This window comes from Athene noctua, chromosome Z (assembly GCF_965140245.1).
Source record: "Athene noctua chromosome Z, bAthNoc1.hap1.1, whole genome shotgun sequence".
In the NCBI taxonomy this organism is placed as follows: Eukaryota; Metazoa; Chordata; class Aves; order Strigiformes; family Strigidae; genus Athene; species Athene noctua.
The window spans coordinates 77,417,625-77,444,310 of record NC_134077.1 but is presented as its reverse complement, the minus strand read 5'-3'; the positions used below and the strand labels follow the sequence as shown (position 1 = coordinate 77,444,310).

Below are 26,686 nucleotides of genomic sequence, written 5' to 3'. Positions count from 1 at the left end.
TAATGGTTTCCGATTTCTGGGTGATCCGTGTAGATAAATGCATACTGCTCAGAACTGGAAAGGAAAACAATGAGGTTGCTCCATCACAGTATTTGCAAAAAGGACAACTGTATTTCCCCACAAAAATACAAGCCCCAGGAAGAAAGGGAACACTTATTCTGCATTGAGACTTTCTGCATAAAGCTTTACAAAGACTCTTTACAAATACTCCCTTTTGATTGTTGCATAAAATGCCCCAGGACAGTTCTTTCTCCCGCAATGACAAAAATAGTATGCATGGAAGCTCAGGAAAACGATGGTCAGAATCTGCAATGATACCAAGCACTTGTCCAAGCACTAAAAAAAATAAAACCCAACAAAAACCTGTTGTTAATACTGCTGGTCCTTTATAGTGGCAAAATGTACTGTCTGATTGAATATTTCAAAGGAGAATGTATACTTCAAGAAGTTTAAAAAATTCTTAAACAAGTTGGTTGCTTTGTTCCTGTAAAACTAGAGGAGCTGCTCCACTGTGTGATGGCAGTTAAACACCTACCTTTGTAAAGTGGTAAAGCTTCTTGAAATAATTCAGTGTACAACATGAGGTGACAAGTTACATGGGATGCCCTAGTGTAGCAAACATTTCTCACTGAAGTGTTACAAAATTTCTTATCTGTTATCCCCCCTTGAAAATTTGAGTATTAGTAACACAGCTAGTAAGAGAGAAACAAAGCCCTTCCACTCAGTGCTAAATGTAGCACTACATCAGTAACTGAAAAGATCTACTACACTGCCAAACAATGCCGATTTTCAGCTCACCATCCACAAATGCATCTGTCTTCTCTCAAACTTACAGCCCAGGCAGACAGACCATGGGGAACAGCAAACCAACTGGCTGTTACCACTTCAACGTGTCACTACACTCCCTTCACATACTTTACTATTATTATGATACGTATGTCTGATCTACTTCTGAAAGTTAAATCAGAGGTCATTTACTGTAACGTGCTGAAAAGTGCAGCAGTTGGAGTACTGGTTCACAAGCAGATCTCAAGGGGAGGCACCATCTGTTAGAAGGGTGCAACAGACAGAACAGCAGCATCATGGGGTATGTTGCTTCCATTTGTTACTACATGTTTGTTCAAGCCGAGTTAGGTGTAGACACAAATACACTACATCCAAAGGTCTTATGAAGAATAAGCAATTTGTTTCATGAGGAACATGAAAACAACAGGTCTGGTTCAGGCCAGTATTTTATATATGATACTTTCTCCTAATAATGTCCTCCTTGCCTTTGATCACCTTCTGCTCAAGCGATTTGCTGAGCCTACTGTAGCTTGTCTATTCAGTAGCTACAGTAGATCTGAAGTGGATCTCTCTTCAAACTGCCTCTCCCGCTACACCTTGTAGCTCTTCCACTTACAGCTTCCTTTGGCAAGGTGCTCCGCTATCTGCCCCATACTGCGTTTCTTCTGCCCCACTCTCCTCAGGGAGTTCTTGGGTTGGAAAAAGTGGTAAACAAGCAAACCCTGCCTGCAATGCTCATACTATATCCTGCACATCAGCCTGCCTTTTTTCTATGAAGGCATGTCTAAGTCAACTCCTCTGTTCCTAATTCAAATGCATTTTTACACCTTTGCCTATCCTTGCTGCCCTCTCTGAAACTTTTCCAGTTTTAACATTACCTTCTCTGTGATGAGAGAACTGCAAGAAGGTGTGGGAGAAACAGAGATTTAGACAATTGCATAATTATGCTTTTTGTTTTGCTCCTCATTTATTTCCTAGTAATTCTTAATATGTGGTTGGCACTGAACTGCAACAGTCACCACAGAGATCTTCTACACAGAAATGAGGACTGTTCTCACATTCATCACTTCTAGATTCTCTAGTGAATTATATCTGTTTTTTTATTTCTCAGTTACTGTCTCACAGTGTTGCCTTCTGCAATCCTTCAAAGCCAGTCCCTGTCCTGATACCCTGAATAACTTCATAGCATCAGCAAATGTTGCCACCTCATTGCTCGCCCTTTTTTCCAGCTCACCTATGACTGTGTTAAGCAATCAAAGTCCCAGCCTGTCAGCCTGCAGAACTCTACTGCTCACCTTCTTCACTTCCACAGTGGAATAAATCGACTATTTACTCCTATCCTTTGCTTCCTTTTCTAGACAATATTTTATGCATTTCTTACCTGCAGTGTCAACACTGAAAAGTAACTTTCAGTATGCAAATATCATAATTGTATCATGATCAAGAGACCATTTTTTTCATGGGGATTAATCAAAAATGAATAAAGAACAAGGACTAGACAGGAAAAAGCCTTCATACACAGTGTTCTTCAATTGTGTTGGTTCTCAGAAAACAAACAAACAAACAAACAACAAAAAAAAACCCAAACAAACAGAAAAACCCTTTACATATTAGGAGGTAAACTGAGATAGTTTATGCAACAAGGTGCCGAAAGTGAGTTAAAGAAAATCAAGTCACCCTGAAACAAATTTTCCAAAGAGAAACTAATATACACAAACAAATGACTCTTATGAAGATGGGTCTACTGAAAATAGACACAGTTTTTTGAAACCCTTTCTGCTGGCTGCCACCATACCCATGTTATCTGACCAGTCATCCAGACTGTAATCAAGATGCACCCATACAGCTAGCAAAGGCTCACATGAAAAAAATACAAGGTGTAAGTAAGGACAGGGAGATGAATACAGACACAAAAAGTAATCAACGAAATGGATTTCATTAATTAAAATAATGTTTGGGCCAACCGAATCAAGAGAAGAAAAAAAAACCACCAGCAAGGCAGATGACAGGGTAACACTGAATACCTAATGGTTAAAGTAAAGCAACAACAGTTAATTTAATTGTCCCATTCCCTGCAGTAACAGCACATCAAGAGGAATGGTTAGCTCTTTCTGGGAAGAAAAGACCAATTTCAGTTGCCGCTGAAGCTGAAGTATAATCTACTTCAGCTGTCTCTGGCTGTCTCTGGTTTGTTGCTCCTTATTCTGTTAGCTCACCCACTAATAATCCTTTGGTCTGCTTGACTTTCTTCGGCAATTATTCATAGTCAACGCTGGCAGTTTAAACATCTTCTGCTATTTCAACTTAGTACACAGGTGCACGATATCACTGAGAACTAATCTGGTGCCCTCCATGTATAAGACTTTTGTAAACAGTTCCTCCCACTTTCCATATCACAGAAAACTCTTACAACTTTACTACTGCTCTTTATTCTTTCAGGAAGTTTCCCATAATGATGGGGGTTAATCTCATTAAGTTCAACAAGGGTAAATGTGCAGCCCGGCCCCTAGAGAGGAACAACCCAGGCACCAGTACACTCTGGGGACTGAGTGACTGTAAAGCAGCTTTGCTGGGAAGGACCTTTGGGTTCTGGCAGACCAAGCTGACCGTGCGACAGCAATACACCCTCAGGGCAAAAAAGGCCAACAGTATCCTGGGTTGCATTAGGAAGAGTATTGGCAGCAGGTCAAAAGAGGTGATCCTTCCCTTTACTCAGCACTGGTGAGGCCATATGTCAAGTGCTGGGTCCAGTTCTGGCCTCCCCAGTAGAAGACATGGACTTAACTGAACAGAGTCCAGCACAAGGTCACAAAGATCATGAAGTGACTGGAACATCTCTCATATGAGGAGGCTGAGTGGTAGGATGTTGTGCTATGGAGAAGACTCAGGGGATCTTACCTATGTGTATAAATACCTGATGGGGAGGAATGAAGATGAGGGGACAGATTCCTCTCCATAGTGCTCACTGACAGGACAAAAGAAAATGGGCACAAATAAAAAGACATGAAATACCATCTGACCACAAGAAAACATTGTTTTGCTGTGAGGGTGGTCAAACACTGCAACTGGTTGCCCAGAAAGGTTGCGGTGTCGCCATCAGATGACTGGATAACTTGCTCTACATGACCCTGCTTTGAGCAGGGAGTTAGACTAGATGACCTCAAGAAGTTTCTTCTAGCCTAAATTATTCTGTGATTCTGTAATACTGTCCAATACAGCTCCAAGTGTCAGGATCGGGGACCGAGTGCTCACTTTCTTACCATGCTGTACTCATGGCCTTTAAGGAACACCTTTACACTGGAGCTGCTAGGGGAACTATTTAAACAGAACCATATTAAGAGGTGAGGAGGCCTGTTTCCACCTGCCAACCTGGAGCTGTACTGGAGCTGTACTGTACAACTCCCACCTGGAGTTGTACTCCAACAGCTGTAGGAGTACTTTAAAAGAGGAACTTACCATACCAGATCTAGACCAAACAGTGCTGAATATAGGCATCTTGACATGTTCAGAGAGCAATTTCTCCCCCAACAGCAAGAGAGGAATGCATGTACATTTCCACTTCAGACCAGCAACACAGTCTGGAGACTGGTAACAGATTCAGGGTGCAGATAACTTAGGTACATGCTCAGCAAGATTTTTATGTACCTTGGTGAAGGCACGGTATGACTTAGATACTGGAAGAAGAGTGAAAGTTAGTTATCACTGGAAAAGTTTGTAAATGTCTATTTAGTAGTCTGAGGCCAGAAATTTAGCAGATAAGAGTTTACATTATCACAATATGTAACATGTAATAAGACTGAAAAGGACTTGCTCAATTTGAAAAGCCAAACTATTAGAAAAAATGGGGGCTCTGAATTCTCTGAAAGAGCAGTACTTTAATGAGATCTCTAACTCCATGTATTGCTTCCATAGCTATATATCCCCATGATGCTGAAAGGCAGGTACAGTTCATTAGCTGTTGCTATTTCAGGTGATCTTTTGTAGGTTTGACTGCAGGATAAAGCAAGAGATTAAATAGCTTTCAAAGGTGGCTCTGATTTTTCACAGGATCTCTGCAGCTGCCTGACACAGAACCCAAAGCAGAAATCCAGTTTTGTTCTTTCATCCTACATTCCCCCTAAACTGGGTTTGGTGCACTACAGTGATACTGGTGTATGTCTGAGGATCCCACCTGTTGCAGAAATTTTCCAAGACCTTTAGGACTGCTTTGGCTAAGCGGTGAATACAGACTGCAGCTGCTGAAAAGAACTGAGCTTTTTTCTCTGTTTTGGCCTACACCCTCTGAACTACTTCCAATGACAAAAATGATTAGCTTAATGCTCCCAGTTATGCCATATAGAATCAGTCTGCCTTAGAAAGGTTTTATAAAAAATTCAGATTTTAGATTCAGAAATCTCACTGGAAGTCAGTGACATCTGCCAGAGACTGACTCTGCTCCCTCCATATTTACAAAACCCAACTTGATGATAAAAAAAATGTCAGGGAAAATTGCACTATTGACAAAACAAGATCCTGATACAACAAATGTAACTTTTGTAAATTACCCCTATAAGAGCTCACGTAAAGAAAAGCCTACTCAAAAAATCAAGGAGGGTGTCTATGTCACCAGCATTTACTCTGAGAATGGAAAGATTTAAAAATTTTATTTAAAGGGGAACTAAGACATATTTTAAATGGAATGAAAGGAAGTTGTGTGTGTGTGTTAGCAGTTGAGCCCTCATAATAGGAGACATGCTAGGGTAAGTTTGGGCAGATGACGAGAGATAACAAGAAAATCCTTCATTTTAGCTGAAGGCTACATTCCATGTGACAATTTTTTTCATATTGAGTATTTACATCATTGCTTCCTTTACTGTAAAGCTTCTCAGCTCATGTGCAAGCAGCTGCAGCTTCAAAATGAAATCCTCAGTGTGCTGCAACCCAACTGTCTGCAGGAGGCATGGAGTATGCAAAACTGAAACTACTACAAACCCAGTGACAAATGTTCACATGAGTGAATAACCCTGATTTCTTTGCATCAACAAGATTCAGTTGTGTTTATTTCTTTCTCTTTTGCTGCTATTGGTTTCTCAGAAGGCAATTAAATTCCAATACCTTTTTTTTTTTTTTTAATTTTCTTGACAGCTGTTGATGTGCCTTGGGACAACTACAAATGATTGTGATCTCTGCAGCAAAAGTATATACTGTTAGCTAACTGGTAATCAATTAATTCAAGTTACAGCACAACCTGAATACTAAAATGAGCATTGATTTTTATTCAAAAATTTTGGGGCTGGATGTGATGGTTACTGTGACATAAAGAGTTTTAAAAACATGCCTGTCCAAAGAAAATTTGTAAAGTATTTGAAGGAATTGCAAGTGTAAATGAAAGACAAAACTGGCATAAATTTTTTAATCCCTTACTTTCACTGTAAAGGAGAACAGAAGGATGTATCTTCAGCCCAAACCTTCCAACCGCTCTTTTCTTCACAAGAAAAATTTATAGGCAGAAATTCTCACTGCAGCCCAAACCAGTACAAAACTTAAATGAGCAGAACAGAGAGTCACCATGAAGATAAAACAGTGGGACTGCTATTTGTTAGATCCTCATTCTTGTCAGAATCCCCTGAATCAAAGGATGTTATGACACCTCTGAGACAATCTCTACCATGTGTGTTGCTGGAAGCTAGGAAATAGCACCTTCCGCTTTTTTTACACTCTTCTCCCATACTGGTCTGGATGGACCCTTGGTTTGAACTATATAGCCTTTCTTCTGCAAATCATGTGCTCAAAACCCATGAATCTGGAACCACATATTCAAAAGACTGCAATCTTGTAGGTCCTATGTAAAACAAACATCTAGGCAAAACCCTTCTCTAATCTCCAATTTTAATCCCTCCAGAAACTCTGTCAAGCATTCTCCCATTGGGATAGAAATGCATGGAATTGGAGTCTTTTTAAAGCCTTTCAGTTTTCTTTTCCTTTACTCCAAATGCATACACAAAGCTAGGGGTTTAGGAACAGCTCAAGAGTATTCCTGGAATCACTGACACTACCTGTTTCTGGATCCACCAATGAACCACTGTGTATGTAATCCAAGATCACTTCTACTCAGAATTTCCTATTTGAACAGCTACTCATATATTATGCAAAATACTTTGATTACCTGAGGTCTGGTCTCTTATTTGAGAAATGAAAGAGTAACATTTATCTTGCTTTAAGGGCTCTTCAACAATTAGATCTTACAAAAAAAACCCAACCAAAAATGAGCTCTAAAACTCCAAGTGAAAAGGCAGCCATGGTATGCAACTAATACCAAAGCACATAAATTCTAAACAGATGTATTGTGTTAATGCCCAAATATTCACTGGCACTTTTCTGAAAGGTCTGATTCATCCAGCATGTGGTTTGGAAGTGGCTTCGTTGCTGAGTACTATAGCTTCAAGCTTTAGGGACTTCTCTATTAGAGGTCTGAGTTCTTTCTATTAAGGCTGATTAGAGCTGATGTTGTATGAACAACAATTACCATTATTTCACCATGATAATGTTGACAGCATACATTTATTGGTAAACTAAAATGTTTCAGCTGAACATCTGCTTCTTAAAAGAAAAGGTACTTCTTTCTATATCCAGATGAGAGTTTTGTCTTTCAAAGACAAGCTGTTTACTGACCTCCCTTTCCCCTTCCAACTATTAACAAACTTTGATTACTCCTTTCCTGATCATCTTTGATTCCAGATGTCTCAGCAACCTTCCTATTGCTTCTCATGAGTCAAAGTGCCACTGATGCATATTATGAGAAGGAAATAAAGTTTCCACTGTGTATTTTCAGGCATGTGGAAGGACACAGACATGTGAATCACTGTGAGATGGAAAGATGAAAAAAATCCTCCATATCAGCACTGTCAGTAAAGTCTGTTTCACTCTGTACTGTGTTGCTGAGATGTTCTGAGCATTTGTCAGGTCTTTCCCGATCTCTGACTTTGCTGTCAGTGAGCTCTTCTGCTCAGTCATACAAAACAGTCACCCACCAGGTACCATGGCCTGCATTTACCCCTTATTCCAAGGATTCTAAGCATGGCTCAGAAGATTTTCCAGTTAAAGCAAAACTTTTGAAAAAAGAGACTCATGAAACACTACAGAGGTCTGTGTTTTAGGAAATTCCTGTATCTATTTGCATGTGGAGGCATCAACTACTGTGGTGAATCATCTCTGGAGAGCATCTTGTGCCAGTCTTCAGCGAAAATGGAACAATTTAGACCTTGGCTTTGTGGTTTTCTCTACTTGAAAACAATTCTTTGAGGTTAAATGTTTAACCACAAGACTTTGGGTTTCGTACAGTGTCAAACACTGAAAATTATTTGATATTTCCACGTTCCATATGCTGCACATGTAAGTTTTGTGGCAAATGGCCTACCATAACAAAAGAATTCTTACTGTAAGAGTTGTTCGTCCCTGAGACACAGAACTTACGCAGCCTTAGAATGACTGTCAGGCCACAGAGCCTCTCTCTGGAGACCCAGTCATTAATGTGAGTTACAGTCTAACAACAGTTGCCTGCATCTCAGAGTGTGCTGCTTAGGTACTTGGAAGCTACATTAACCATCAATGGGGAAGAAGGGAAGTTTGTTGCTTCAATTAAGACAACTTAGGCAGTTCTGTCCACATGGCTGGTAGAAGGTAAGAATGAAGATAACTATCTTACATCACTTCTGTAACTCATCAGATTTCTTTGCAGGACAATTGCTTGTCCTGTCATAGGTACATTGATAAGGCTGGCCTTCACCTTTCATCTTCAAAGGCCAAAATGCATATGCAGGATGCACCTTTTGTTTCCTGTTTCACTGCAAGCAGTTCTTGGACTGTGTTGGCTGATGGGTTCCAGACAAAACTGCCCAGCCTGGGGTCAGGTGGGGGAAGACAAACAATTATGCCAGCAGCTAGGTATGTCAGGAGCAGAACAAAAGAGAACATCAATTAAATTCCAGCTTCTGTCATATATCAATGCAATTCCAACAGTCAAATAGTAAGTAGATATTTATGGGGTAACAGTGCTTCGTAGAGTTACCTTGAGGGCAGATGGGAGACTTGATGGAGTTCTACAGGTCTTAAAAACCATGAATATGTAAAGTTGCACATGTCACATGTACAGCCGCAGAACAGTTGTTTCAGGAGCAAGCAGGTCATGTAGAAAGACAAGTTTGCATGCACCAGTGGTCTGAAAAAACAGCTTACAATTACAAAGGGAAAAAAACCCTTCACTTACCACCTACAGACATGCCTTGTGTTGGTCACATTTATAGAAGTGTTTGCATTGCAGCAGTAGAAGGCCAGCAGCCAGTACTTAAGGACTTCTTCTTGGATTTCTCCAGGATATTAACTAAGGTGTATGAAAGCATTTCATCCCTGTGTGGATGAAATAGAAGCACAGAGAGGAACAACCTACCAAAACTTTTAATTTTTGTTTCAGTTTTCCTGAAGTCAGCTGGTCCCCCAGCATGTAACAGTTGGCAGTGTCAGAATCAGAGCACACATACAGTCCATTGCAACATGGAGCATAAGCTGACAAGTATCCATTTCTGTTCCGTTCAAGTGTTTTCAGATACTTTATTTTCCACCACTCAGTGTGGATCTATACACACACAAATACACTTCAGAAACTTCTGTGCTGCTTCCTTTTTGAAGTTTCCACTAGCAAGGATATGTAGAAAACATGTTTGGGGAGTATTACAGCATAACTATCTAATACAAACAAATCTATGCTCAAAATCCATCTTTGACAAGAAAACAATTATTCATTTAAAAATACCTGAGCAAGGTATAGAAACACAAAATGAAGAAATACATTTTACAGCAGTATCACTAACTGATAATTGGTGTACACTCCCAAACCATTTAATGGAGTATTTCTTGCTTTATCACTGTTGGATGCTAGCTGGCATCAGCAGCACATGCCTGGTTTAACTAGATAAAAAGCAACGAGGCATTATCACATGATAGTGAGACAAGGTAAAGTAAGGCTCATTCTTGTTATACAGGTTCTGATCAAAGATCATGCTGACCCTCAGTATACAAGTATCAATAAAAACAAGAAGGATGTTTTATACTACCGCTAAGTATGACTACTTATCAGAATAACTGCATTAACTTGAATATGGAAGGATTCTGATAACTGGTATTCATACCGATTTGTATCATAGTAGATTCACACCAGTATAATAAAACAGCATTTGATCCATTAATTTTAAGGTTACTGAACGTGAACTGGTTGAATTATGATGTCTAATAAATAATTAGTGAGTTGCACGAAGATCATACGATTTAAGGGGCAACTTTAGATCCAATGCCCACTTTATTAATCTCCATTTCTTTCTGCTAGACCAATGTTAGGCTTGCTTCAGCTAAACAGAGACCAAAACCTGTGAATCCTGTGTGGCAACAATATCTTGGTAGTTATGACAAAAGATATTTGCAAACTCTTCTCCATTACTAAGCCAATGACTCTTTTCAAGAGTATTTCAGCTTTTCTTGAATGCAGAAGATAATCAAGCTTAAATGTGTTCCATTTTAATGAGTGGCTGAATGACTCTAACAAAGTCTTGTGGAACAGAAAATACAAGCCTTGGCCTCCTCTGCTGAGGACAAAGGAACAGTGAATAAGCAGGAGTTTTGAGTGTACTGTAGAAAAGTTGTTTTAATAAAATGAACATTGTTATTAATAGTATAAAGACTGGCCCCTGCTTTTTCCTTCTCTACCACCTAAGCAACATTACATGCAACATTACAGGGTTGCACTAATTTACAATTTAAAAAAAAAAAAGGAGACTGTTGCCCTTCCTACTTTATGCCTATTATCTGTTATGGCACCAGGCCTCTCATCATCCTTAAAAATCAGTACAATAGAAGGAATACACATACCTTCCACACCTTCCCCAAGATCACATCAGAGTTGAGATTTCAAGTTGTTTTCTTCAAGGTACTGAATAGCTAAGGCACCAAGTATTGACAATCCCCTGTATGAGGGAATACAGTGGTTCACATACCACAGAAATGGTGAACCAAACAACCATAAAATTAAAGAGGAGACACTCTGAGACTCTGAAATAAACCCTCTTCAGAACCACCATCATCACCCCCCACTTTCACTTTTTTGGTATGGCCTTTTCCAATGTAAACACATGCAAGCAAACTCATGAAGCAAAGATAAACTCTAAGATGCAGACATGTAGAAAAGGGCTAGTCATGTCATGTGCAGCATTACCAGTGAGTGTTCAGATGAAGACACTGGTCAAACTAATCTGGTGCAGAAAAATTAAGTCTAGCAGGAACCATGCTAAACAATAGCTTTTCTCTGGGAATCATTTTTCTTCCCATAATCTCTTGCTTACTTTTGTTTCCCAAGAATATAAGCTCCTCAAGGCAGAGAAATTCTGCATAAGTAGGCACAGAAACGCATTACTACAGTCATCATTAATGGTAAGAACACAAGTGACTTAATTACAATTATAAATAATACTGATAAGAAAGTCTGATGGTTTTCTGTGCAACATTATCAGGATGAACACTGCGCATACAAATGTTTCAGATTATCTGAGTATGTCATTCTTTGTGTTTAAAAAGTAAAGAATCACAGAATCATTTAGGTTGGAAAGGACCCTTAAGATCAAGTCCAACCATCAACCTAACACTGCCAAGTCCACCACTAAACCATGTCCCTAAATGTCACATCTACACGTCTTTTAAACACCTCCAGGGATGGTGACTCAACCACTTCTCTGGGCAGCCTGTTCCAGTGCTTGACAACCCTTTCAGTTAAGACATTTCTCCTAATATCCAATCTAAAACTCCCCTGACATGAGGTAATCTCTTCTCATCCTATCTCTTGTTACCTGGGCAAAGAGACCAACACGCACCTCGGTATAACTTCCTTTCCAGTGGTTGCAGAGGGCAATGAGGTCTCCCCTCAGCCTTTTCTCCAGACTAAACAACACCAGCTTCCTCAGCCACTCCTCACAGGACTTGCACTCTAGACCCTTCATCAGATTCATTGCTCTACTTTGGATTCACTCCAGCACCTCAATGTCTTTCTTGCAGTAAGGGCCCAAAACTGAACAAAGTATTCAAACTGTGGCCACACCAGTGCCTAGTACAAAGGGACTATCACTTCCCTAGTCCTTCTGGCCACACTATTTTGATACAAAGGCTCACATATGGCTTTTATCAACAGAAGGGGGTTTTAAACCACATATTTTTTAAGAACATATTTGACTTTCCTCCAAAAAATATCTATAAAAGACATGAGGACCTTATTTAAAAGAAACTAATGCATTTCCCGTGTTAAGGCTTCTAATTTTTCTCTATTTACATACCCTACATGAATCTAGAAGGCCAAAATTCTGTTTGAAAGAAGGTGGTCAAACTTCAAAGCAGTATTGGTGAATATACCTCTGGCTGAAGCAAAGACCTTGTTCTTGCTTTAGGCTTTTTCAAAAGTTCCCTTAGAACCACACTTATTGCAGCACTCCAGCCATTCCACAGTGAAGTTAAAGGGAGACTGTACTTTAAACAGGACTAAATTATTTTATTTTCATATACCTATGACTACAGTTTACTCTGATGGTTGTTAGTATATGTCTGGAGCAGCTGAAGACCCCAGTGACATATGCCTCTTCCCTTGGCTAGATCCTGAATAAAACAGGCCCTAAAAGTATGAGCATTGTCCTCAAAAGATTGACCTTAAGGATGAAAATACTTTACAGGAGTAGGGACTACCATTAATTTTCTACAGTATTTTTGAGTTTAAATAACAACTCAAATTTGGCAAAATAAACATAGACAAAAAGTAGCCACCAAGACAGCTGATACTCATGAATCTTACTTAGTTTAGGCTCCAAAAAATAAACCAGCAAAGACATTACAATATGTAAATGTTACCTCACACATATTCTGCTTTGCAGTATATCAGACTAAGTCTGTTTTATAAGGTTCAGATGAGGAGCTATTCTCTTTGTTCATCAGGGAAAGGAATACACACAACACTCAGTTCACACAAACCCAAGGCAAAGCATGTTCAAGGTATCAGATTTCCCACAATCTTGAGTTGGGCACAAGCTCAACCCCAGTATGCCATAGACAACACACTGTAGGCATCAACCATGCTGTGAAGGTAGCTAAAGAGAAGAGGTCTCAATTTCAGCTAGGGCAGAAGCTGTGGCTGTGGATTTGCAGATCCTCCGAAGAGACTCTGAGAGACTAATTTAAGTGATTTCCCACAGTATGTGCAATCACAGTGTGCTGGAGAGCTAAATTCCTCGAGAACAAGGGACCTGGCAGCTACAGGACAGACCACTACAGCTCCCACGTGGGACCACTTTTTGCAGGTGTTCTATAGTTCTTTCTTCCTCCCAAAGAGTATCAGAGTGAGCAGAGATCCTGAAATCTTTCAGCCTTCGCAGAGCCAGCTAATGCATCCCTCTTCCTGTGAACTTTCCCTCCACCATTCACTCTATCACCTAAGTTTTTATTCTCTTGGGTTTTTTTTTACATTTCTGCGGCATGGAGAATGGAAGAAGAGATCTGCTAAGACCTGCTTTTCTACATTGTTAGTAAAAGTGCTTTTTAGCCCTTAATGATGGTAATAATACAGGAAACCTGGTATATGAGGCATCAGTCTTCTAATATGCATTCTCTATGTAAGGCAGCATTCCTTCATAGCAGCAGTGCCAAATCCTTCTCACAGAAAAGCAGAGAATATGTTAAAGAATTCGCACTTACTTTCTATTATTATCAGAACTGGACTGAAAAATGGGTTAATTTGTATGTTTGAGATGGAAACGGACCTATAAGTTCCTCAAATAGAATATCTAGCATCAGATCAAGAGGGTACACTGGGGAAGACAGCTGGGGAGAATAGCTTTGAGAGCAGCCACTTGTCAGTCAACAGTGACTGCGCACCTGAAGATTGTCTAGATTACACCTTAGCCTCTATTCTTGTATAAGCAGAATTCCTAGACTAATCAAGGCATTTTAGATACCAGATAAAAATAGGGAATCAAATTGCTCCAAAGTATTATCAGTCAGCAAGAAAGTAATGCAACGCTAAGAAGGCCAGATAGATAGCTATCTGGTAAACTGTGTCACCCACCATATAGACGGGGCCAACACAATTTTTATCAATCTTTGATGGTACTCTTGAAGTGTACTAGGTTTGTGGGTTGATTCATCGGCTTAGTTTACACAGAAGCATCTGCTAGATTCTGAATCACAAGAACAGGAAAAAGGGCACAGGACGAGAAATCTCTGACATATAATCTAGTTGTAAAATATCTACCTGGTATTTTTCAGGCACATATATTTCAAGACATCAAACTTTCTAAGAATGTTATAAAGTTAAAAGAGTGTTCTAAGTGTGCTTCTGCTCTAAGTTTGCTGTAACACACATATATGCACAGAATTCAGAGTTTAATGACTAGAGGAAAGCTACAGCCATATAATAGTCTAAGTCTTACAGAATTTTCTTTATTTAATTGGCACAACAGATTAACTCAAAGCTCTTGGCAAGCACATCCATGGGTGAGGGACCAAGGAAGGGCAACAACAGTGAAAAGAAGACAAGCTTTACAAAACAAAATTCTTCTTTAGCCCAAAGCCAGCACTGGTGTTACCGGTGTAAAGCTCAAGCAGAAAGGACTGTTTGGAATTTACAAGAGTCTTCGGCTGGTAGCCTACAGCTATATGCATCCACCACTGGCTGACCAAACGACCAGTTAACAGGCAACAATCTAACCCCTCCCTTCAGTCCCTGTCAGATCTCTGTCTTAAAATGAAATTAAAAAACCCCAAACATCTGTAGAGGTTGTACATTTTTTATTGGAGGACAGGTGTGCGTGAAGTACTGGTGGTTCCTAGATGGTGCAACTGCAGTGGCTTCAAAGAATGAAAAAAAAGTATATGCAGCAAATGCCACCAAACATTACTCTGCCCATACTATGGGCTTCTCCTAATATTTTGGAAGAGCAGTAAGACAGGGACAGTTGTAAGACAAAGTCAGTGAAGTCAAACACTCTCCCCACATTCTACAGGCTGTATTGTCAAGAGGCCTTTGCTGAGTAAAAGTAGCCAAGGAGTCTTTATTCACATTAATCAGACAGCTCCTCCTCTGTCCCTGCAGAAAAGTGCCCCAAGTGGTAACTATTATTACTTGCTAGAGAATCAGAAAAATTCTACTGCAATATTAGTAAGAAACAATTGAAAAAGTTTAGTTCTTGATTTAGTGGTTATTTTGAATCACTCCTCGAGAGCCCTCCAGAGTCTTGGTCTGCTTTTGTTGATGCACTGTGGTGACATATTGGGCTCCTCTTGGAGTACTGGAAGTAGCGTCACACACATGCTCTGTGCAAAAAGTCTGAAGCTGCCAAGTACCAAAATTCACTAGTCAAGCATGGACCAAGCAGCGTATTTCTAAAGATACATTAATTTTTCAGCTGAAGTCCTAGGTTTTAAACACTTTCATTTTGATCAGCCATAACTAGGCTATTTGATTACAGTAACTTAATAACCTTTGAAATCCTCTTCTGCAAAAACTCTCATAGCTTAAAAGTGATTTTGTACTTCCATTAAATGCGAAATTGCAGCATCTTAAACTGCTTAATTGGTTTCTAATCAATTTAGCTCTTGTTCCTGAAGCAACCTGTCAATGCTGAAATTAGAATTAAGAATTACAGGATAATTGAGGCTGGCACAGATTTTGGGAGGTCTGCATCCCAGCTTTCTGCTTTATATAGCCATTATATCAGATGAGGTTGCTCAGGGCTTTATCCAGCCTGGTCTTGAAAACCCAAAAGGATGGAGACAGCACAACCTCTCTGGGTCCCTCTCAACGGCTTTATTGTCCTCACTGGGAAAAGTTTTTCATTATGTCAAGTCAGAAAAGAAGTTCATGTTCTTGTTTATATCAGCAGGACTTTCTGTCTTCTGTCTTCTCATTTCAAACTATGGACCTGATGAAGAAATCATGTGGTGACATTCTGTGGCCTGTGTTATGATGGAGGTCAGATTAGAATAAATGAAATAATCCCCTGTGGCCTTAAATATCTGAATATCTTTCCCAGTGACTCTTAAAACAGAAAAAAACATTCCATCCACTGAAAACCCAAACAAACCAGAATTACTCTCAATTTAACACTGCAGTGAGGAAGAGAAAAAAACCTAGGGCAACTGAATTTGTCTGGGAATCGGGGCCTGAAGGGAGCAAAGCTGTAGAGAGCTGCTTGCTTTCTTAGCTCCCTTTTTTTGACACTGCCCAAACACACATGGTAAAACCAGACAATTGCAGTTCACCAAAACCTGCAGCTGTCTCGAGGATCTACTGCTTCCTGCTCAGAATTATTTCTTCAGCCTGTTTACCAAAAGAAGCCCAGTGATAAAAAAAAGAAGGGGTGGGGGGTGAAAATGCACTTTTGAGGCTATGGAGTATTTAAATTGTCCATATAAGCCTGGAAAATATATCCCTTGAAAGTGTTTAAATAGTGAGACTACTAGGTACCTGGAAGAGCAACTAGTATTTACTGAACAAAGAGAGTTTACTCCAAAGCTAAACAAAACTCCAGCATGCTGCAAAAATTCATGCTGGGGACTAACATGGATAGCTTCACCAGAGTGGCTTGAGCAGGCATAAAGAGTGAAGTCTCCCCCATTCTGTTCCTGTGTTCCCATTCAATGAGGTCAGGGTGTATCTGTGGTTACATACAGAACTTGTTTCCAGAGCTGTCAGTCTCTTATATGCCTTAAATCCACTTAAAATGTATAAAGGGAATTCAGAATAATGGAAATAAGAACAAGGACATAATAATGTCTAAAATCCTCTAAAGGCTGTAAGGCTATTGTACAAAGGCAGTCCTTAAAGCTTTGCTATACAAAGAAGTGGTCCTAATACTTAGCACCCATCTTTGTCATATGTACACAATTCTTGACAGCTCCTCTGTTCCCGTACCAGCTCCCTTTTCCCCTGTCAGCCAGTTTAGTATTAGTAGGAGAGTGGCTGGAGGAAGAGTCTCTTTACCCGCAAATGAATAGACCAGAATGACTAGAGAAAGCAGAGAGGAAATAGCACCAGACCACAGGAAGTACAGAGATTGGTAAATGGCCAGAGATCACCATGCCAATGTAAACACTGACAGGGTTAACTATAATATCCATAACAATTTATAACTCAACTGCATTTGTGGATTTTTTTAAACCACAGAGGAACAACAATAACAACACATGAAGTCCACCAAGCCTGGCTATTCCTATCATGAAATTATTTTCCTTGAAAGTAGCTCCTCAATGAAAGCTATGCTTAAATCAGAGTTCTTGAAATTCCTTTTTAGATAGTTTGCAAGAGATATGTCAAATGAAATAGAACAAGTTTAAAAGGATTAAGTTGAGAAAAATGTGTTCAGGTTTCTGTGAACAGCTCCTATGAATCCCCCTCTGGATCTCTTTAACAAACTCATTTGCTAATGGAAAGGTCAGCCCAAATCCCATCCACCGGACATACACTTTTTTCAGAACAACTCTCTGCAGACCATATGCTACAAAGATTCAAAGCAATAAATTAATCTCTTTAAGTTACAGCCACTCAATGCTTTAGAACTGTTGTACTATTAGTAAGGACATATCTAAGCCTGTTTTGTTTTTGTATCTGGGTACACCATCTTTCAAAATCTATTTCAACTGGTTTGAAGAATGAACAATCGTCATGTTCACCATCATCAGTTTCTCTGAATGAAAACAAAGGTTTGCATCAATACTAAGCCTGTGGTGCATCTAACCAAAGGCTGCTGCAGAACAGCTAGGAACAAATCTTCTCTCTCTGAGCGATTGTGAAAAGCAAACCATGTAACAATATACATGCCAAGCCACTGCATTTCATTCAACAGCTTTATAAGCAGTACTCAGACAGGCTGGCAGGTAGTTATCATCTCCATTTTACAGATAGGAGATTAATGTGCAAATAAATCGGAAAGATTCCCTTGAAAGAAAAGTAACTTGCCTAGGAACAGACCCAAACTTCTTTGACTGTTCTGGGTGCCTAAGTAGGGACTTGCTGAAAGAACAGGTTCCTAGAATGTCAGATTCAATGCAGTGTGCACCTGTTTCTGAATTCTAAGATCTAAGGCCTCCCAAGAAATTTTACCAACAGTTTCATACCACAAATCGGTGAATCAAGAAGACAAGAAGTGTGTGGCTGGCCACTATGATATCTGCAACAAAGGGTCAAGAGGAGGGGAGAACGGAATACAGATGCAAGTGCTGCTCTATGGAATAATGCTCCAAATGGTATCTATAAAATCTCTTTATGGGACTCTCCAGTAATGTCTGTCTGTAATGCAAGCCTGGTGCAGTCTACCACTCCATGAAAGCTCAAGCAGACTTCTCCCCCTCCTTTATCTCACAGTGAGATAAAGATTTTTCACAGATGTCAAGCATTCCTGTTCTGACTTGTGTCATGATCCAGACCCATTCTAGGGACCACAGGTCTTTCCCCTTCCTCAATTTCTTCAGATTTAATTCAATCTATGACAGCAGGAGCTGCTGGGAGGAGAATAATAGTAGACTGAGGGTATTTACTGATTTCATTCTTAGGCTTACAATAGGTAAGCCTTCAAGATAAAATTTTCTCCAGTTGTATCTTACTACAAACATTAGGTGGGAGTATCTAGAGCTGAAATCTTGTTTTATAGATTATTTGTTGGTTCAGTAAGGCCCATCAGCATGCCAGTGTACTTATTACCTGTTACCTGCTCCCCATGCTTGCAGACAGACCACATTTTCTGCATATGCAAACTACAAGAGCAGAGTAATATTGGAATACTCCATGATGGAAACTTGGCATACTAAAAGCCTGTAGAAATATTAATGAAAGCAAAATCACATACTTCACTGCACCTTCAACCCACCTTCAATTCCAAAAATCATTCACCCTTAAGAAACATAAACCAAGAAATGCTTGAGAAATCAAACCCGTTTTTCACTACACAAAGTATGTGGTACTGCTTCCTTTGAAATCCTCCCTCTTCTTGCTGTGCTGGTGAAGTTCAGATTAAAAGCAATACTCTCTCCCAGCTCAAAAAAATTAACTCTAACCCAGCCAAAACCAGAACATATAGTTATTGCCTTCTTTATACCAATTAGTCTAGAAAACAAAAGTGATCGGAACTGGGAAACAAACCACAAGTTTGTCCAGAGAAATAGCTGTCAAGGCCAAGCATAAGGTATTTCAAAGGTCAGGAAATACTGGTTGACACATCCTCTTGATGTACTGTCTACCAGTTAGCTGCAGGCCCTAGCTGCATATAAACTGCAAAACATTCAGATGAACTAATTTTAACACATGAGCATTCTTCTTGTTTGTTACTCATCTGGACCAAGTACTTCAATGTAACACCTCACACTTTTTACAGTAAGTTTCCAGGTTTCCCACTTGTAAGAAATGAATCAGGACTCATTATTAAACTGCTAAAAATTACAGAAGTACACTGACATCTCTAAGTATAACATCCTGGTTTTTATTATCTGCAGCCACAGGTCATAAGGAGTTAGGCTGTCTACACTACACAATGCACTCTTCTGCCAAGTCCTCCTCATCCGGAGGGAACTATTCCAACAAAGATACTTCCACCTACTTGCTACAGTCTTCAGGAGAACTAACTATAGTATTATAAAAGAAAAATTGTGCTGCCCTTAACAGCTTTCTTGCATAGGCTGTCTGATTAAACCATAACAAAGCTTTTGCGTTATATATACTCTTAGAAACAGTAATTTGGAGAATAATCCACTTCCCAATTTGTCAGTTTTGGATAGGAAGTCAAGAGAGGGTGGGAGGGCAGAGTTCTCTGCATTCCTGTCCACTGCCTTGTACTGCATATAGCTGTACACACTTAGAAGAGAGGATACGACTCTAATTAGGTTTTGCTTTCCATCCATTCTGTATCTGCTTAAGTGGCCAGGCAAAATGCAAAGCAATCAAAACTTGATTAGCTTTCAAAAAGCTAATAATGCAATGATGACCACCCTTTGTGATTAACCTGAGAGGCTTACCAGGAACAAATGGCTAGAATTAAAACATTTTAGGCTAACAAATCCCACCATATCTAGCAGCCACAGATAACACTTCATACATTTCACACTATTCCTGCAAGAGACCCTCCTCCTCCCCACCTGCTATTTAAAGGCTTGAATTTCACAATCTCTAAAAATGACGGTGGGAATAAAACATGCTTAATATGCAGAATGAAGGGACAGTTTATACTTTAGGACTTCTTCCTCACACTTACCTACACTTGTAGGAAATATATTCTCATTGTTGATTTGCACCTCGATCCAGTCCATGAGAAGATTCATATACTGGGGTGCTGGCAATGCGGTAGGCTTCTTGTACTTCATGTCATCCTGCCACCGGTACTCATATTTAGGGCCTCCAGACATCACTGGGCAGGTCCTCTCTGTGCAGAACTCACAGATAGTTCCATAAATGAGGTTGATCCTATTGAAGAAGTCAACAACATGGACAGCCACCCAGTCATTTTGGTCTTCTCCACTGGGCAACTGCACAGCCGCTTTCAAGTCTACACCTGAGTTCAGAGAGGCCTGTGCTCGTTTGTGAAGTTCAAACCTCTGGGTTCCAGGTTCAAACTTGCGTTTTGGGCGGAAAGTCTTATCTTTATTAAAGACTTGCTTGAGTGCTATGGACATGTCTGCTAATCTTCTGCTCTGAAGCGGCTGGCAGAAAAGCACGGCTGAGATTTAATGCAGGTATCTGAAAACAGTTGCTCCCTATCACAGGTCCTCCAGGTCCTGCTCTTTTTCTCAGAAAGGCTTGTATCAACTTCAGAGCAGTAGTCTACTAGCTCTTCCTCTTGAAAACCTTCCCAAAAGGCTTCATGTCCCTAAGGATATGAAAACAATATACATTAGTGGTAAACTCAAATTGGGCCCTGTCTGTTACTGTTTTACCATCATTTTCTAGTAATTATGAGCTGAAAAGCAAATACATAACAAGATAGCCTTAAAAACCATCCAACCCCTAACCTGCTGAACATCTGAAGGAAAAAAGCAAGTGTCATTTTTTAAGGTATTAAGGAAATAACTTCTCCATCCTTTTTAAATATTTACCCAGATAGAGGCTCTTAACATAAAATGGAAATTCAATACATCTTGTATAATCTTCCTGTCTTTAGATCATTTTTAAACCAACCTTTTAATTTTGCTGTATTTTTACAGTGACTGCATACCATACGTAATGTGTGTATAAATTTAGTAGACAGAACACTACGTGATAATTTATGTCTTATCTAACTGCTCCTGAAGTGACCAGAGGTGCCCCTAGGCATTCACTATAGCTTCAGTGCTCTTCTCTGTAGGCAAAAAATCCCCAAGCAAGATTTCTCCATATTTGCTCTCTATTTTGAACCTAGTTAGAGTGAAACCAACAGTATTGCACAGAAGCAATCCCTGTTTCGCACAGAACTATACAGAGATTGTTATTTTTCTTGACCGACTTTCAGGAGATCAGTAGCGGTCTTAATTTTCTATTGGACTGTGTAGAATGATTAGAAAGCAACAGTGAAGCTGCCACTTTCTTTATAGCTCTATTCATCTTCTCTATAGGGGAATGCTTGGCATTGTTGTTCTTACAAAGGAAGAGCATAGACATAAGAGTTGTTCCGGCAAGTCTTAACCTGCTCCGGCAACAAAGAATGGTTGACAGCCAGTCTGACTGAAAAAATAAATTACCGCATGAGAGTTTTGTTTATTCTTATATATATGTGGAAAAGCATTATAATCAGTAAATGGAGGCAATTAGTAGGTGATAGGGTAGATAGGGGCTATCTCAATCAGACTTGTTTTAGTGCTGAAGGTTTTATGATTAAAGACAGAGAGCAAACATTTCACGCTGTGCATGATTTAAATTAAATAACACAATATGTTTTAAATTTGCACAGCACTACAAAAATCCTAACCTATCAGTGGCTTATGAATTCTCATCATGCTCGACTGTTCCCCATAACAGAAATCTTGTCCATGAAAATTTTACTAGGCTGTGTATGGAAAGCACTGAATTCTTGCAAAGACAGTTGCCCAAAGCTTTGCTGAGAGACAGAAAGGAAGAGAAAAAGGTGCTTATTTTTTTCTGAAGCACTACAAGAAAACAATGCATACCTAAGCAAAGAGGTATCTGGTGCCATAATAAATCCTCTCCCAAATAGTTGAAAGATTAGCATCCAGCCAATTTGCCACCAAGCAGCAGGTAAACAAAACCAGCAGAGAACTGCTTGTTTTCCTTTCTGCTGACGGCATGATGGAGGGATACTCCAATCATGAGTTTATTAACATTCTTTCTGTGCCAGCAAAATGTGTGAAGTTCAGAGAAGAACTCCAGGGAGACGTCATATCTGACACACCCCTTGGAGTAATGTTCAAACACAGAGATCCTGAATGTTCAAATCCAGAGATCCTGAAACCTGACAAAGGTCAGGGAAAGAAGACTTTAAACAAAACTAGCCTTGGAACAATTTAGTTAAGTGTCATTGGCAGGAAATGAAGGCACTTTAAAGAGACAACTTTGCCCTACAGCTTGTTGTTTGTTACTAAGACCCATAACCCCCAGCTTTCAAATGCTCTATGGCAGTCATCTGTTTATGTAAAAGCCTTTCAAAGAATAGGTGAGTACTGCTGCACAGATTGAGCTTGTGACTAACACACTTTGAGATGGCATGGAGCCAATGTCCCATTTTTCAATAAGGATGTTAGATCCACAGTTTTATAGTTAACTACCTTTTTTCCCACTTTGATATACCTGCTGCTCTTATGTAGCTACTTTGACTCCCCTCCCCACCCGTAAATATTCACCAGAACATTCAAGGAGTTTTTATTTAAAACAACAAGCTGGACACCAAATAAAACTCCTTTTCAGAAGACACATTTTGAAGCACAATACTCACTGATGTTAAACTCTTTTCCAACACCATATTTTATAAGCTGTTTTCTACTGAGTACGCAAACATAATTAACCATATTAAATACATACTCTTTCCCACTCCTCTCCATACGTTCAGTAAGTCTACCTAAAACTAATTCATACAGAATAAAAGCAACCAAAACATTCAACAAACAACTTATTCTCAAAAGTCTTCTGTGTACCAGGGTCACATGTTGAAATTGCCTGTGGAAGCACACATACATCATGGTCAAATTCAACCCAAAGACTAATCCAAAAGATTACTCTACTACACATTGAGATGAAACTGTTCTTTAACTCATCAAAATAGATTCAGAACAAAAATTTCCTCTACCTTTCCTGTCTGAAGAATCTTCTATTCAGTACCTTGCAATAAAATCTAATGCTTTTCCTGTTTCATCTTTCTATCACTTTACACAGAACAAAACCACATACTATCTTTGCAAAGCTGGACTGCAGAATTCAAATTCACTGTTTAACTTTTCTTAGAGACTTAGCTCTGCTAGATGATTTTTTTCTTTCTCTTAAAAGGTGACCAAAGACTGTGCAAATCCAGGGTATGGATAAACTCACTTTCTCATGCACTTCCACATGCAAGAATACAAACCTGAAAAGTGTATGACCTGGATTTCACAGAAATACTGTGTCAAATCAGCCCTCAGAATGCTGCTTCCTGAGTGTATTTGCTATCTAATTAACCCTTGTCTTCACTCAAATGCTAACAAAAAAGAAACTAGAATTCTGAGACTCGCCCCCCCCCTGCTGAAACCGACTGCTTTCCTGCAGGTTACGCAGCTGCCCTTACTCCCACCACTCAAGCAACCAGCTCAGTTAGGCTTTTCTAACAGTTACAAATAGCACCACCATTATTTCCCTGAATAAAGCAGCTTTTACTTTAGTCACAAGAGGCAAAAGAACAGGCTCACCTGATTTTCATCAGAGATTAAACATAGACACTTTAGGTTTGGATTCTTCAGAGGCTGAAGCTAATGGGAATGCTCTAGCTCAAGTCTGTGGGCTCTAAAAGCATCTTTACTGCTTAGGCAATAAAGCAGCACTAGTTAATGGTAGGATGGCCACTCCTCTGCTTTGGACTGAATCACTAAGCCACTGCAGGAACTCATTCACCATTAGAATTCCAACATGTTGCTGCACTGTGTTTGAATCAACAATCAGTGATGAGAGGTTTGTCATTCCACCCCAGATCACATACTGTCAATTAAAACTCTGTAGTGTTGAACTTAGAAAGCAAAGCTATTGCTTCAAAACCATATAGCATTAACAAAAGCAAAAGTTACCAGGTAACAACAAATGGTGAGCAAAACCTGATTTTTAAAGCACTGAGAACGTAACTTGGCTTGCTGGCCACCACATTCACTTCCATGGAAATTTTCACTCCATGATAATGAGAAACATTCCCAGTTTCATTATCACAACTGGTCTTGGGAGAGTTACTTCAGAGATGAAACACTATGAACAGTGTTGCGGTATTGGTTAGATAGAATCATAACTCCTTGAAATCTGTGGTACAGTGGCACCCACCCTCCTCCATAGAAAATTAGATTTTACTATTGCTAAAAGGTATTTTGCAGTCTCCTCTCATATCACAGTAATGCCAGCAGAACCGCTCCTGACGTATACCTGTGCCAAAGCTGATAGAATCTGGCTTCTGATCCTTTATGACTATGTATGTCCTAACTATACAATGGAGCATAAAGAATGAGGTTGCGGCTCATGGTGTTTGGATTCTGAATGCTTTTCTGAACTTAGTGCTGAATATATGTCTGTCCTGGTGTGGGCAGCTCAGACAGATAACTCCTTCCAACACTACAGCTTCTCTTCTTTATTTTCAGTGCAATGTATTTCTGAAGATGTGTGACAGTCACCAACAGCTTTTTCTGAAGGACTGTTTCATGGCATTAATAATCCAGCTGGGTGAATTCCCTTGCTGGCAGAGCCATGACTGAGAATGGTAACTGCAGATTTGGAGATGACCTCAGAACAGAGAACCAGACTGTCACAAGCTTCATCCATGGCATCAGCACCACAGTAATCAATGCTGTCCCCAGCTTTATGTAGAAACATGCACATACAGAGAGACTCAGTCTAAGTATCAGGTATACCAAGTCAACATATGGAAATAATAAACCAGTCCTACCCAAGCAGATACCACTAAAAAACCACCCACAACAAATCACATGCTGTGATCACCATCATGTCTGAGTCACTGCTGAGTTAAAAACATACTATATCATTTCGTCATATACTTTCTATTAAATCACAGGTAATAAGACTGCTAAATGACACACTGCTTATAACCACACATCTTTCATCACAGCACTCTACTGAGCATTAAGCAAACTCTAGAGGGCTGCTGGAAAAGAAGTTGGTATAATTTCCTTTTTATTAATCAAGAAAGTAAGGAGACATGACTTCTCCAGCATCAAACTCACAGTAAGCTGTCTATCCAGCAATACATGTTTGAAAAACAACTCAGTATCAGCTGATTTTCACATTTTTCTTTCCAAAATATTAGTCTTCATTTTGAGCACTTGCACAGTCTGATTCAAAGCCAGCTGAAGCCTGCAGGAAAGCACACATTTGATCCAAATCTCGTTAAGGACCAACCTTTTGTCGACTTTTCATGTTTGGCTTTGTACTTCGCTATCCATACAAGGGGCCATTTCACTATGGCTATATCAGATAACTGGGGCAGCAAACACATTATTTGGAGGCACATACATATAACCACGCTCCTTTCTGACTGAGCAAACGTACACTGCTTCTATTTCCAGGCTCTTGTTTGAGAGCCAGTATTGTATTATACAATGAACAGCTTATCTGTTTAACACACTGAAGTACAAAGAACTATCCAACAAGGAAAGGCCTGTCCTGAAATCTGAAAACACCTTTCCTATTTACAAAGTAAAAATCAGCAAAGTGAGCAGGAACAATAATAATATTACATATATCTTATTTACATACTCAAATTTATGCAGTTCAGCTAAGTTTTATCTGAAACCACGAGGAAAAAAAAAAGTTCTACAATTATTTGTATTCATAGTGAAAATTTTATGATATGAGAAGATATTCTTCATGGGCAAAAAACCCCTCCCAATACTAACTTATTATGTACACAAGGAGTTTAATATTTGCCTTATGGTTGTGCCAGAGTTGAAAGGGAAAGGGAAAAGGATCAAACCAAGAGAATATGTCTCTTAAAAGCAGCATATACAAACACAGGAACCAGGTTCCAAGGGACAGTGTATCTTTTCCTACATTCCATCCTATCCTCCACAATCTTACAAGTTCCATAAGGTCCCAGAATTAAGGGTGTCTGATTACTACTTTAAGACTTAGAAGAAGTATCCACAATGTCTTAGTTTGCCACGTGCTGCCTTGGATGGTTTCTCCATGGCTTCTCCAGTGAAAGTTTTCAGGTAGAACCATCACTATTAAGGACAAAAATGTCCTGTTGCAGCCTTTGTCCGTGGTTTCTGCATTATTTATGTAAATCCTAGAACATGTCAATTAATACACAAAATAACAATAGTAAATGGTAGGATCCAGTGAAAGGAAGCCTACTGATGCTTCAAGACAAGAATTTGCTTCTGTTTACTGTAGAAGTCCCAGGGACTTTAGGAAAAAGAAAAAAAATAATTTGGCTTAAAGTCTTTCCCAAGAAAGGATTCCTGGGGTTTCTCTAAGTTCTTCCTTTTCCTCTAAAGCTACTAGAATTACCTTACACTAATCCATATGTGATAACCACAGTACCAACATTGCAGCATCAAGGTACCCAGGTGAAATGCACTAACTGGAAAGAAGCCTTCCCACAGCGAGAAACACTTCCCACATATAGCAACATCCATTCATTTGACACGCAATAACTAGCCTTTGTTCTGTCTGTGCATGGGGAAA

General features: G+C 39.5%; 1 protein-coding gene across 1 annotated transcript in view; it reads right to left on the bottom strand.

Moving 5' to 3' along the window:
• MOB3B (MOB kinase activator 3B) overlaps positions 1 to 26,686 on the bottom strand; it is a 103,663-nt gene that overhangs the window by 39,296 nt on the left and 37,681 nt on the right. Inside the window, exon 4 of the mRNA XM_074931589.1 lies at positions 20,085 to 20,696. Within this exon, the coding sequence (XP_074787690.1) occupies positions 20,085 to 20,502 (418 nt within the window). The 5' untranslated portion in view covers positions 20,503 to 20,696. The remainder of the gene's footprint in view (positions 1 to 20,084; positions 20,697 to 26,686) is intronic.